This window comes from Lemur catta, chromosome 6 (assembly GCF_020740605.2).
Source record: "Lemur catta isolate mLemCat1 chromosome 6, mLemCat1.pri, whole genome shotgun sequence".
NCBI lineage: Eukaryota > Metazoa > Chordata > Mammalia > Primates > Lemuridae > Lemur > Lemur catta.
In genome coordinates, this window is record NC_059133.1 from 34,172,433 (window position 1) to 34,188,059 (window position 15,627).

General features: G+C 32.1%; 1 protein-coding gene across 3 annotated transcripts in view; it reads left to right on the top strand.

Moving 5' to 3' along the window:
- PPFIA2 (PTPRF interacting protein alpha 2) overlaps nt 1-15,627 on the top strand; it is a 412,913-nt gene that overhangs the window by 316,596 nt on the left and 80,690 nt on the right. For all 3 annotated transcript variants that reach the window (XM_045553300.1, XM_045553298.1, XM_045553299.1), the window contains 5 exons: nt 5,741-5,824; nt 6,083-6,214; nt 7,776-7,838; nt 11,721-11,812; nt 15,360-15,495. In XM_045553300.1, coding sequence (XP_045409256.1) covers nt 5,741-5,824; nt 6,083-6,214; nt 7,776-7,838; nt 11,721-11,812; nt 15,360-15,495 — 507 coding nt within the window. The remainder of the gene's footprint in view (nt 1-5,740; nt 5,825-6,082; nt 6,215-7,775; nt 7,839-11,720; nt 11,813-15,359; nt 15,496-15,627) is intronic.

Here is a 15,627-nt window from a genome sequence, read left to right on the forward strand (position 1 = left end):
ATTGATATACAAATGTGATCATCCCTTCACCTATTTAAACATTAACAAAACAACCAAAATTTCATGTCATTGTTATAGTTAGTTTTCCATGGTAATAGTTGCACATGATAATCATGGAGGTAAACACACAATGATAATGCTATATGTATATATGGGACATAACAATTTAACAGACTTCAAACCAATTGTTTGCTACGAAAAGTGTAGGAAATATCATACCCTGTTGATTCCTTTCTTAGTATGATAAAACTTGTTAGAAGTTTGAAGTTAGAATTACAAAAGTCTGAAATCTGAAGTCATTAGTCAGAAAGTGGTTTTTATAGTTGTAATTTCTTCTGAAAAATTAAAATCAATAATCCTCTGAAGAATGTTCAAAATTTTCTGCTGCAATATGACCTTCAGCTTCCACAACTATCTACATATTTTAGAATATTTCAACCATTATAATGTTAAAAAGGATGATTCTGACTTCTTATAGTTAAATGGAAATTAGATTTATTCAAAGTGTATATACACATCAGTAGTATATATAAAAGTCCATTTTGTCACTGAAAGCATTATTGACTTTTGATATCAATTCAAAAATAATCACACATTTTAGATATTACACAATCATTACTATTTGCTAAGTTTTCCATGCCACTGCAATAAATGGGTATGATAGACATATGAACTTCAAGTTAAAAATTTTGGCCTTAAGGATTAGCCCAAACAATTGATGCAGCAATGGAGAAGTATGCACATACACATCCACTTTCCTGAAAAAATAAATAATTAAACATGAACAATAGACTTATCTGCTCATTAGTTAAAATAGGGGAGTTAATCAAGTAATGAAAAAATAACATTGGACAAAGTAGAGCAGGATTAGAAAGGATTGGAATAGTTGGTTGTCTGTTAAACAGTGTTGGAGTAACAAGTTGAATAAAATTTTAGTCTGATTAGGGTAAGACTATAATTTGGGGCTAGGTACAGTGGCTCATCCCTGTAATCCCAGCACTTTTGAAGGCCGAGAAAGATCGCTTGAGGCCTGGAATTTGAGACCAACCTGGGCAACATAGTGGGATCCCCATCTCTACAGAAAAATTTTTTAAAATGTTAGCCATGTGTGGAGACACACACCTGTAGTCCCAGCTGCTTGGGAGGCTGAGGTGGAAGGATCACATGAGCCTAGGAGTTCGAGGTTATAATGAGCTATGATCACACTCCAGCCTGGGCAACAGAGTAAGAGTCCATCTCTTAAAAAATAAAAATTAAAAAATAAAAAAGTAAAAGATTACAATTTAAATCCTTCTGTAGCCACAGACCATGCCAATAAACCCCTCTGACAATTTCAGAAATGTTTGTTTTGTAAAATAAAGATAAATTTATCATTTAATTTGAAAACTGTTCTCTAAACTATATAAAAGTATTTAAACGTATCAGTATTAGTCATTTTTTTTTTTGCAAACAGATTTTAAATGATTATAACATAAACTAAGCTATCTATGTTTAGGCTTTTCATATGGGGAATATAAAGAACTTTCATAAGGAGATATCTTACTGTGTTGCATTATTTTGAGGGGAATTAGATGAGCGACTAAATAAGAAAAATAACTTTTGTAAAATTTTAGCATAAAATAGTCATCAGTATTATCCTGACTAAAATACCAGAAAGAAACACAATTTAAAGTTCGGTGAATCATTGCTCCAGATTAATCTTTGATAGACTGAGAATAAGATAATATAATATTTGACTTATAAGGCTTTAATATTCTTAAGAATTCTTAATTTAGAATATAAAAAAATCACTAGAAATAGGTGTCTTATCTTTTTTGTCCTTCTTCTATTTATTGTCTTGAACTTTTTTTTTTACTGTATTATCTTTGGCACACAAAATAATTTCCTCAGTGGACTCCTACCTAATAATATCTTGCCGAACTTCCACTGTTTCTGGACCTTTTTGATTTCCTCATTTTCAGAAAATTTTAATTCTTCTTAAAGAATAAATGAGAAGAATAATCATGTGGTTTTGGCATTGGGTGCATTTTCAATAGGTGAGAGAGAAAAAGGTAGAACTTTTAAAGACCTTTAAAAACTTGTATTTGGGGCCCAGATGCAGTGGCTCATGCATGTAATCCTGCAGTGCCAGCTACTCAGGAGGCTGAGGCAGGAGGATCACTTGAGCCCAGGAGTTTGAGGTTGCTGTGAGCTAGGCTGACACCACAGCACTCTAACCTGGCAACAGGGTTAGACTGTCTCAAAAAATAGTAATAATAATAATAATAAATAAATAAATACTTGTATTTTTGAAAAATTCATGTATTGACTATCTGGAATCAGTCACTTAAGTCTTCAAATGCTATAATTCACTCTTTCTTTTTACCATTTTCTCTTCTGACTGGTTCTGTATCAACAATATATATCAGATACACATAACATTTGTGGGTTGCTTTCTCCCTTGTTCTCCCACGTTTTTTGTTTTCAACAGTCTTGAACTTTTTTGTCTTTTGTTCTTAACAACTTTAGGGACTACTTTTATAACCTGATTTTTTCTTAGTTTCAATTTGTTTTCAAGATTTCACTATTCTTGGACATCATGGTATTTTTCTACTTCTTAATATTTTTGACTATTCACTAAAATCAAAACATTTCTGCTTAGCTTAGGCCCCCCCCCTCTTATATTTTGAATGGTATTTTTAGCACTTCGAACACTTTATTTGGCCTATATATACTTTTTTCTACTTTTACTATCTGCTGCTTTTATTTTTCTTCTTTTTATGCCCTCCTCTTTTTAACTTTAATTTTTTTCTCCATTTCTGAGCAAATTCATGCTCTTCTCAAAACCATTTATGCTTATAGTTTATTCTAAAATTTTAGCTCATTTGAAATTTTCCTATATCATATCAAAGAGTAAAATCAAGATAAACTTAGTTTCTCATTCAGGAGTATAAAATATAGCAAACTATTCCTGTGTGGTGTTTGTTTTTACACCATTGATGAAAGTGTAGTCTTCACATAGATCATATAAACATAAATCAGTAGTGTTGGTTGAAAATTGGTTCCAGTATTTATTGTTTAGAAATTCTGTCTGAATTTACTCTTTGGTTGATAAGGCTATCTTTTCTTCTTTTTGTGTGTGTGTTTGGGGGGGGATCCGGGGGGTATAGGTGAAGCTTATTTAAAGCTTTTAGAAAGTCAGAATTATTTATTATTGATTAATGGCTATGGATAAAACTAAAAATTTTGCTTTGGCAAGTTTATACACAATTAACCAACAAAGATTATTTTAGGCTCCTAATCTTATGATTTAGTATGTCTACTTCTTTAATTAAAATGCATATTCCCTCATCAAGGACATAATTCATCTTGAATTCTATGAAGTATTTTAAGATGTATCAGCAATAATATAGTAATTTAGACAAAACAGAATTCATATCTCATCTCTGAAGTGAATTGTCACAGTTTTGGCGTGTTTTGTGTGTTTTTGGTGTTGGGTGTGTTTTTAATCAGTAAGACAGAAATGAGTAGAAGTTTTAAAGACATTTGAAAACTTGTATTTTTGAAATATTCATGTCTTGACTATCTTGAATCAGTTGTGTCATTAATTTTGATATCACTAACTGCCTGTGAAAATGTACTTTGAAGGATTACTGATACCTTTATGAATGTATATAATTTCAACAGCATTTTGACCTATTTACTGCATTCTTAATAGAACTCTAAATTTTAGATGATATTATAAAACCATTTTATGGCATTTGGGGACCATGTTCACTTTCTGTGATGTATGCCTTGGAAATCTGAGGAAGACATGGGGGAAAGAAAATGGTTATTTGTTATTTCTTTATTATTTTACACATTTATGAAATAAGACTATCAGAGGGAAAATCTTGCAAAATGTATAAATACTGAGTATAATTTGCATAAGAACACAAGATTTGAGATATTAAATGTTTATTTCATAGAATAAATTCGAATTTATTGCATAAAATAGTACCATTGCTTCTGAATTGATACATAAATAGGTTACTATTTCTTTTCAGTTACTGCATGACATATTTATTTATAATTCTATATTGGCATAAAGTAAGTTTGACTGTTTTAGAATGAACTTATATAAAATGTGATAGAATATGCTCTGGAGTTAAAATCTGTAGTCTTCACATAGGGTTGTTTTGATGTTATAATTACTTAACTTGCAATTATAATTTAAATGTTGATGTAACTTTATATGTAATCCTTGCATAACATACTAATACAATTCAGCTATCAGCAATGTCACATGTGTTGAACACTCTGCACCTGTGGTAAACTGACAGTCACCTCCAAGACATGTAACTAACCTTGGCACTGGGCAAACCATAAGCTCACGAAGGCACTGTGCTGCCTGTTCATTTTAGGGCACTATTTTGTTTCCACAGCAACAAGTCAATGCAGAAACAGTTTTGGAGTGGTACCTAGTATCATTTAGGAGCGTTCACAAGCAAGTTTTCTTGTCCTCACAACATTATTGTCGCCTTGATAATCTGAGGACTCTTAATCATTTTCATTTAAAATTTCAGATTAAACCTATATCTGAGACTAGGCCATTTGGTTCTAGACCAATGACCATACATAAATGGGCATTCAAAGACCAGATGTCATTTCGTAAGTTTTCCAGTGTTGTTGAGGAAACTCAATCTTGCTTAAATTGGGGAACACTCATAATAATTAACCATGTGGCTTAGTTTTTTCTCTGATTTCTGTAGAGTAGGGCTTATAATAAATTTTGTTCCAAATTTATTACACCTGAGTCATTGCCTAGCACACTCCTCAACATTAAGATACATTGTTTCCATTATTTTAAGCAATACAAACAAACAAACCAAAATACAAACTTTTAACAATCTATCAGAGACATATTCTAGTGTTTGGTTTCCCATAATTCCAACTATCACATGACTCTTTCAGAATTGCTTTAATTCATTCTGTAGTACTCTTTCATCGCCAACCATCACTAACCTTTCATACCTTAGGTTGATAGCTTTTTATTTTAGCATAATATTGTTTTTCATTTATAACCATCTACTGCATCATGTTCACCAGATATCAGTGTAGTTCTTTCCACATAAAATTCTGTCTATTAAAGTATTATATTTGCTGTCACACTTTTCTTTTAAGCATTCTGTGCTATGTTCTGTTCAGTGTCGGTGTCTTTAGTTCTGATTTTTCAATTTGTCCCTCTCCTTTTCCTTGACTTGTTAGTCTGATCCAACCTCTTCTACCTCATCTGATGATTATCAATATGTTATGGAAGCTAAACTACAAGAAATGATCTCCATACGTAGGAAGGTAGTCCTACTGGACTTTACTTTCTATTGCTAAATAGAATCCATCTAAGTTTTTCTTTTCATTTATAAAAATTATGTTACTTTTATTTATTGATAATCGACCATCTGTGCAGTTCAGTGCTTCAGGAGCTTAAGATTGGACAATGGCAGGTTTGTGTTCAAACCATGCACAGTCTGCATGTTACATTTGGCTGAATTCATTGCTCATAAATAACTCCAATGTTTTGCTGATGCTTGGATGTAACAGGCCTTTGTAGCTGACACATTTCAAGCAATGCTGTTCAGCTGCCTGTTTAAAGAAAGTTTATTTTTTGAAAACTATGTTTGCAGTTGGTAGTAGCTTGCTTTACATTTTATTTCAATTTATTTAAAGGAAAAGAGTTAGCCAAATCTTACATGTCAGGTGCATTCTTCATATTTCTTAACAGGCTGAAGAGAGACATGGAAATATTGAAGAACGTATGAGACATCTAGAAGGTCAACTTGAAGAGAAGAATCAGGAACTTCAAAGAGTATGTATATGAAGAATCACTCCCCTCAGTCACCACTTGAATTTATGTTCTACGTATGTGAAGAAAGTCTATTGATTAGGGGCTATATTTCAAATCTATGGGTATGAATTTTAAAGGAAAAAAAAAGTTTCTACTAATTTAATCAGAACATACATAAAATTAAATCATATTTATTAATAAAGCTAGCAAAACTATAAAAAAATACCAGTTTTTAAATGGTTTTCCATGTCAAATTTATTTTGTTTTCTTGAATGTAAGGCTAGGCAAAGAGAGAAAATGAATGAGGAGCATAATAAGAGGTTATCCGATACTGTTGATAGACTTCTGACTGAATCCAATGAACGCCTGCAACTACACTTAAAGGAAAGAATGGCTGCTCTAGAAGAGAAGGTAAAATGATACAAGGGTAAAATTGTATGAATGTTTAGCAATGCTCTTATGATCATGTTTGTTTTATATACTGCTGCAGTCATTGTATTGGTCAGATGATCCATTTACTTAACTAAGTTTTCAAAAATGCTTTATATATTTTTAGAAGAAAATGAATAATTTCTATAAAACATATGAGATCAATATTTAAATGAAAAATACTGCATGATATATATATCTTTCATATTAGCATGTTCATATGAGGCAAACATGTTAAAATGTGCTGTGCTTTTATGATGAAAATATTTTATTTATCCTTCACCTGGTATGCAAAAGAGAAGAGAGATAAGATAAAAATAAATATTTGGGGGGATGGGAGCTTGATTTGAACTATTCCTATGTCTGAAGTGACGGAGACATAGGAATTACTGGTCTAAAACTCAAAATGTGAGTCAGTTTATAACATCAGTAGAATAAGTATCAATCCCAGTAGAGGGGTTAGGAACCCAGCATTTTCAGCTGCATTATTTCAGAAATGGTTCTTCTGTACAGTCTTCAATTTTATTCACAATTACATATGTCTCATTGATAGTTGAAAACTACCAGACCAGCAAGAGTTATGTGAGCTGGTTGCCAATTCGTGAGCATAAACAAAGGTAGGGGATAAAACTCAGGTGGACATATCTGAATTTTGGAAATTTAGATTGAATGCCAATCACTACTTTAGCTAGACATTTTCTACTGTTACATAAATCAAAATAGGGAAAATGTTTCAATGAAATGTTAAAGTAATTTATTAATTTACCTATAAAAAAGTCATAAGACATGCCTTCTTCCCATACAAATCCAAATGCATGGCCAATAAGAAATTATTACACTTTGTTTAATTTTAGTTTATAAATTTTAAAAGACCATGCTATTTCATATCATGCTTTGTAATACTATAAGAAAAGTAAAAAAGTTTCAATAACAATACTTTTATGGTAAGGATTTTCTTTTTATTGTCTATGGTGCAACTTATTTCTACATGCTTTTGTGACATGTAACAGTTTTTTGAATAGCTAGAATATAATTTTTATTTTTCCAATAATTTAACTATGATTAGAAATTGTTAATTCTATATTTGAAATAGATGTACAAAAAGAAAACTTTTAAAAATATGATTTGATGATTTCTTCTTTTTTTATGTAATAAAAATGAGTTCATCTGAATTCTATATAATACCTCTGGCTAAGATTTAGTTTGTTACTCACTTTTTCTTATTTGAAGAATAATCTAATTTTTTCTAATATAAAAAATAGTTGGAGAAGAGGCAACTACCAGAAATAGCTTGAAAGGTGATATTTATTTCATTTGTTCATCCAAGTGTTACAAAACAACATTTCCTATTGAAATTATGTATGTCTCTAAATGTTAAGGTGTCATGTTTAAAGATTCAATTAAAACTTAGTTTCTATGGAAACCAAGAAATAGATGTATCACAAAAAGAATCAAAGAAGATTCTTGAGTGATAGATATCAATGTGAATATTTAAATGTTTTCTGTTTAATTTATTAATTATTTCTTTTATTTTTTTCTGTAGAATGTTTTAATTCAAGAATCAGAAACTTTCAGAAAGAATCTTGAAGAATCTTTACATGATAAGGTATTATGGAAAATTACATTTTTGCCCATTTTTCTGTTTCACACTGATGAGTGCTTTGTTGTAAAATAAATTTGCTAAAAATACTTTTAGTATGTTATCTTTTTAAAACAATTTTAACTTTTTTATTATACCTACAGAAAAATATACATATATATGTATTTTTTTGCAACCCAAACACACTAAAAATCAGCATTCTGGAAGCTCTTCCCACATGACTTTACAGTCACTACTCTACCTTTAAAGCGCAATCACTGTCTTGACTTACAATATTTTTTAAAAATGCTTTCTCTTTCTTTGTGTCTTATATAAATGGAATAAAAATGTATGCACTAAGTTTTGTCTAGTTTGAGATTATTTCAGTAGAAATATATTAAATACCTCTTATATGTGAGAATTGTGCTAAGTTATATATTTGCAAACATGAGCTTAAGTTCTAAAGTAGCTAAGAAATTTGAGTAAAGAGAACACACCTTTGACAAATCAATAGGATGCAAATAGCAGATGCTGAATGCCAAATGAGTAAAGTAAACAATAAGAGCTATAAGTAGGAAAGATCACCATTCCTCACTGCTGTGAAGAAGGCTTCAGGGAGGTGGAACTTATAGTAAAGGTTTAAGAAGTAAGACTCTGCTGTAAGCCTTTCAAACACAGTGCATGCAGTATGATCATAGTGCTTGGTGGAGTGAGGGGGTGAGTAGTGAGTGTGATATCTTAATTAATAGGCACAATAGTTTGGCTGGAATCAATTATTCTTGTTGTAGGATTACATGGTAGAAGAGGCAGCTAAGGACCAGACTGTGAAATCTTAAAGCTGTAATTGCTAATATGTATTTTCCTTCTTCATTAGTCTGTAAAATTCTTGTTAGCAACTTTATCTTATTCCATTAAATAAGATAGCATTGCTAACTTAAGAAGTGATCTATAATTGCGTGTTGACAAAAGATAGAAGGCATGGAGAGAGAGAGACGGGAAGAAGAGAGAGAGTAAAGGAAAGAAGGAGAGAGAGAAGAGGGTAGGGAGGGAGGAAAGATCTGGCAACAGTATGGCATACAGAAGTTACTGGAAACCAAAAATAAAGGAAAGAGAGAACAATTATAGATTTGACCCTATTGGATGCTATATATTATGATGCTTTATATTATGATGTTGCATCCAATAGGGTCAAATGTACAATGTACTCTATATAGAGAGTAATTCACCCACAGTCAGGGTGTTCACATCTCCTGACAGGTCTATTAGAACAATATAATATGGCACCTAGAAGATAATAGCTGATTCTTTCCAAGGTAGTTCACAAAGGCTACACAGAGGAAATGACATTTTAGTAGGCTCATAAAGACAAATATGATCTTAACAAATAGAGAAGGGCAGGGAGTTCTAGGTAGAGAATGAATCCTATGCTACAGCACAGAGAAAGCAAAGATGGTTGACTTCTTGAATCATCAGAAGTTTGCTGTGGCTGGTATGTATTTAAAGAACTAGGTTTTGAGCAGATTGTGAATTTTGGACTTGATCTTGTTATGTAGTGTTATGTTATCCAAAGCTCTGTGTGCTCCTGGCAAGATCCCCAGAACCCACTCCCCCACCACCTACCCAAATCTCGTAGCTTTCAACAATCTGCCTAAGCAACCAAGAGTTCTAATCATTTCATGCTTTGTATCCCTGTTTATGTCAATCTCTGAAGAAAGTAAATCCCAGGTCATACCTCATTTCTAAGCTATCATCCCTTATATCCAAGCACATTCACTAATCTGACTACATCTTCTATAACTCCTTAAATTTCTATTCAACTAATTATACTTACAGTCCATTATCAGCAAAATCCTCTGTATGCTAAACCTCTTCTCTCATTGTTTCTCCTTATTACCTTCATCTCTAAAATTTTAAGTTTCTAGAGCTATCCTTGGATTTATTCTTTCTGTTCAGTCCTGGTGACCTCATCTGATTTCATGTAGTTAAACACCATCTATAAATTGAGTCTTTCCATATTTAGATTACCTACTGATTCCTCTTCCCTCAGACAGTGCATACATTTTAGTGCCAACTCAGTATCTTCATTTGGACACCTAGGTATCTCATATTTAACATGTGAATCTCCCCCATCCCACAGTCACACACCAAACACCACCACCACCTAATCTAACCACCACTAGCAGTCTTCTCAGTAAATCACAATCACAATGTTTTTCAATTACTCTGGTTAAAAAACTTGGAGTTATTCTCAACCCCTGCATTTATCTCATACTCCATGTCTGGTCTAGTAGCAAATCCTGTTAGTTCTACTACCAAAATCTCACCAAATCTAGTCATTCTCTCCCTGACGTCATTCTTGTCCAAGGCATTACTCTTTTACCTATAGTTTTAAAAGGCCCCTAATAACTTTTTTTCTCTACTGCCTCCCAATCCCAGTTGACAGTCCATTTCACAGCCATCAGAATGATCATGTCACTTCTCTGCTCATAAATCTTCCAGTCACTTTTTCTGTCACCAAGAGTAAAAGTCAGGGAGTTTAAAATGGTTTACAGCACCTTTCAGGAATACCTTTCCTGAGTTCTGCAATCATACTTTTTAAAATCTTTACTCTACCTGTCTTTCTTATTAACCTCTCCAATCCAGCTACACCAAATATACCTCTACTAAGAGGCATTTGCCCATGCTGTTTCTTCTATCTGTCATGCCTTTTCCTAAGATATTCCCACTTTTATTCACTCTCTTTATTTAGTTCTTTCCTTGAATATCACTTTATTAGAGAAACCTTTCATGATCATTATCCTTGCTAATAACATTCCACACTCCTATACCCCTATTTGTTTATTTTTTATCTTTTCTACAAGATTCTAAATTACATAGGGGCAAAAAATTTGTCTGTTCATTATTGTTTCTTAGGTGCCTGCCACTCAAGAGGTACCTAATGCATGTTTGTGGAAATAATGAATTAATTAATTAATAAATTCAATAAGAAACTATTTTTAAGCAAAGGATTTATTTGACTGTACCTGTATATTTAAATTATATATTTGGCAGAGGAATGTGAGACTGAAGCTGGTAAAAATCATTCAGGAAAAAGGTAAAAAGAGCTCAGAGTACAATGGTGGTAATGAAAATGAAAAAAAAAAACAGATACCAGAAACATCACAAAGTCCACAGCGACAAAAAAGTGTGGTGAGAAAAATAGTATGAGTCAAGTAAAATATTAAGCCCTGGCCACTAAAAAGAGGAAAACAGCAATAGACAATCTAGAAGGACACTTTTAGACATTTGTAACAGTATAAAGTTAAAATCCTTAAACAAAATTAAATGCTTACATGAGCATTTAATTAAAGCCTGTAAGACAATCCTATCTTCATAAATTTATAAGGAAAAATTTATAATGCCAATTTGAGAAAATTATCAGAAGTACCAGTAATTGTGCCAATATCAAGCTGATAATTGGGTTTTTAACTTTTCCTTCTAGGGTGATATTTTGCTCATCTTTTTAATCCAATCTTCTTTCTCCTTCATCCCTTTTAGAATAATGGAAATTCTTTACTTGCTGCATAAATAAGACATTTTTCTTATTTTTAAAACAAGATACAATTTCTACTCTGTATTTTGAAGTGATGTGTACATAGCTAGTATGATTTTAATATTCTCCTAAATTTGAAAAGATTGAGGATTAGTGAATACAAGGAATACAGATTTTTAATGATTTCTGCTGTTCACATTTTCATTACAAGGGAAAAATTTAGGCATATTTTGTTATAATGTCTTATTATCTTTTGTAAAAAATATATCCACCAATTTTTCCTTTTAAAAAATCTATTAAGCTTGATTTATCATAATGGTATCTTGGTATTATTGGCATATGCCTATCATCTGAGTAATACTTTTTTGATTTTTTAGGAAAGATTAGCAGAAGAAATTGAAAAGCTGAGATCTGAACTTGACCAACTGAAAATGAGAACTGGCTCTTTAATTGAACCCACAATATCAAGGTAACATTAAATTAAAACTTATCTATAGTTCACTAGAAATCAGTATGAATTGCCTTATGCTTTCATATATCAACTAAAGTCAATCAGTATCTCTTATTGCTCAGTATTCGTTACCGTATTTTCACTCTTTATTGACTTATAGTTCCTACATTCAAAAATAACTTCCTAATTTAGAAATAGTTTCTGAATATATTCAATAAAAATTAAATTACTACCTTTTGTATTAATACCTATTGTATATCTGAGCTGAAATTATTATTTCAGTGATACGTGCTCACATGGTGATGATGATGATGATGATGATGATGATGGAGGACAAGATTTAATAAAATATCAGAGGAGTAAATGCATAGAATAAGCATTATCTAAGAAACAAATTAAATATATCCTAATAGAACCAAATAGCCATTTCCTTGTCTTTTTGACCTTAGGTATCAAAATAGAGTTATAGAAGTGTTGTCTAAAAATCCATGACTTCAGTGAGTCATCATGGACAGCCTCCCACTGTGACATTTAATCACAGTGCAGGGTCTTTGGACCCATACGTACAGAACAATCATTCTTTGACACAGCAGTGGAAATAACACTAGACCAAGAATAACACAACCCACATTCCTAAGTCTCAGAGACATAAATATTACCTGTTTGATTTTGAAAAATCCATTTTTCATTAATAGTATTCTAATTTTATGTATACTTTATATGAATATGTAAAAATAATATTTTTATGATTATCTCATAAGCTTGCTTTGCAGATAAAATGAGACAAGTAAACAAAGGGGATTTTGTAAACAGTAAATCATGTTACAAGTATAAAATATTATATAAATATTAGATAATATAGAAATAATATAGAAAATATTATTAAGATAACTAAACTGATAGAATTTATAATAAGTTACAGGATAACTGAATGTTAATTAAGTAGCAATTTTTTATTGAACATCCATGTTTCTGAGGGCACACAATTTTAAAAACAGGAAAACAGAAGGTGCATGAGAACTCAATCTACTAATTTTTGATGTGTAAGTACCGCGCGCTAACCGATTGCGCCACTGGAGCTCCGGAATCTACTAATTTTTGATCTAACAGATGGGGAGGTGAGAAGAGATAAGCTAAGGTTAGTGTATACCAGTAACTAACATTCTCTCCTAATCTCATCTGAGAAGAAAATAAAATGAGTTCCAGAATGACTAGAGAAGGCTTTATTTGGCTCAACTCCGAAGAAAGGTAGGATTTGAGTAATTGGAAAGGACAACAGAGAACATTTTAGGAAGCAGAGGGATGTGCAACCAGGTTTTCTCTAAAAGAATTTATACCTGATTTATCTATGAAAGTTCTTTAATAAGACTATATGCAAGAATCACAGGAGATTCAAGAGGAAAAACTACACGGTTTATGCTTAAAGTGACCAATGGTTGTTTTTTTAACTTGCTTAGAGCTTCCAAAAGCCTCTCAAAAAATATATTGTGCACCTAAAATAATTTTTGGTTAGAGAACTAGCTCAGAGAACTGAACAAAAAGGAGAGAAGTGAACAGTAACTTCTTCAGGTGAAGTTTAAGCAATAGGCTCTTCTAGGATTGGTATTGGCTCAGCCCTTTTAAGCACGTTCTACTTGCCAGACATGGTTACATTGGAGATATACTGGGGATTAAGAGTACGTGTTCCAGATGGAAAAATACAGAAATACTAGTTTGAGGACTGTTATAACAGAGGAAATACTTGGAGCTAGGATAGTAGATGGCAATAGCACTTTAAAGCTAAGACCTTAAAACTGTTACCCATGTAAATATATTAAGCAGCTGTTTTCAGCAGAAAGAAGAACATATTCAAAGGCTCAAAAGTAACAGTAATTGTGGGTTATTGAAGAACTGACAGAAAGTCAGTATAGTTGGATGGAAATTCAGGCAGAAAGTAACTAAAAGTAAAGCTGGAAAGTAGGAAAGGCTCAAATTATAGAGGGCCTTTTAAGGACATCAAAGAGTTTTAAGCAGGGCACTGATATGGTCAGATCTATCTTTTGTTTCATATTTTCATAAATGATCTGGAGTTGATAGATAAAACAACAAGAAAACAATACTCCTAGGATGATGAGTTATAGTGTTAGAAACTCTACTCTGATGCCCAAAGGGATATTCATATAAGCAGCCTCATGCAAAAGGGACCTAGACTGTTCTGAGCTAGATAGTTTAGGACTGTATTATAATTGATTTCATTCATTCACTATCTTACCAGATATTTATGAAGTGCTTACTATGTGCCTGACACACTTCCTTGGGCATAAAATGGTGACTAAAATCTGATCTTTGTTTTCAGGAAACTTAGAACTTCTTCCCAATAGATAAAGACTGAGAGTTGTACCCTTTATGAGTATGGCCTGGTTGGTTAATTTTTATACATGATTTATCCACAGTAAAACCAGTTTACTTGATTAAGTCTCAAGTTTATTTCCATAAAAGCAATAGCTGTCATCTGTTTGGGGATGATTTCTTAGTTCATTTGTTCTAATGTTCCACTTGGCAAAACGAGGTCCTCCCTAAGTTAGGTCAGCGTCTTCCACTGTTGCAAACACTGTCACCTAACCTTTTTAATCTTGCTGAATATTTGGAAATGCTTGTCTTTATGCACAAAAAGAACTAAAGGAGGGAATATAGTCAATCAGCAGGAGCACCAAGTTCAACAGAAAACACAGCTTCAAGTATATCTCCTACTGATGATGGATCTGTTATTTCATTTTATAGGACAGCATGATGTCGCCGTTATTATCATCATCATTATTGTAGCAATAAAATGAATTTGCTGCCAATCCATATATAAATAATATGCCTGGAGAAACCTTTTCTGCACTTTGATTATAGTGTACTTTATTACCATGTTTATTGAAAACTTGTGTAATAATATTTTCCAATTGGAATTTTCTGTTTTGTCTTTAAGCAGATTTCAGAATCAAATGTCATTTTCAAAAGATTTTTCTTCATCCTTTTAGAGCAATGTCTTATCAATCTGATTTTAAGCATTTTGTTGATTCTCTAAATGGAAATATAAAATGCTAAAAAATATATGATATGTGAATAAATTTCCTCCCAAATTTTAAAATTAGAAAGTTCTGGGACCCCAAAAGTTCACACAATTAGATTTATAAGAAATATTTAAAACAAATGCAGCAATAAATAGTAAATATTGAGATACTAAAGAGTTTAGACTGAATAGAATTGTCAGAATTTAATCCAATGGATTTTGAATGTCAATCTTAACATATTTTATTATAACTGCATTTGAAAGTGATGATAATGAACAGAAAGATTCAAAGCACTGCATTTTCTAAAGGACAAAATGCACTTGACCTTCAGGAATGGACCCAGGACTGTAACTTGACATATATCTCTGAAGAGGCCTCAAAGAATCATGAAGCTTCATCAGTTTTCTTCCCTGAGGTTTATTTCCTTGAGGATTTATGCTTTATTGCCAATTAAGCGGTAGATAGTGATTTGCTGGTAAGTTTAATTTTTTAGATTGGATATATTTCATATTTTTCCTTTTTTTCAGAACTCATCTAGACACCTCAGCTGAGTTGCGGTATTCAGTTGGGTCCCTAGTGGACAGCCAGTCTGATTACAGAACAACTAAAGTAATAAGAAGACCAAGGAGAGGCCGCATGGGTGTGCGAAGAGATGAGCCAAAGGTTAATCTTCTAATTTCAACTTTTCTAGTTTTGTTTAAATATATCATTCCATTTTGGATAGAATGCTAACACTGAGAGAATTCAAAATGCTAGCATTTTTATTAGTTTGAAGGATGGATTATGGCGTTTCAA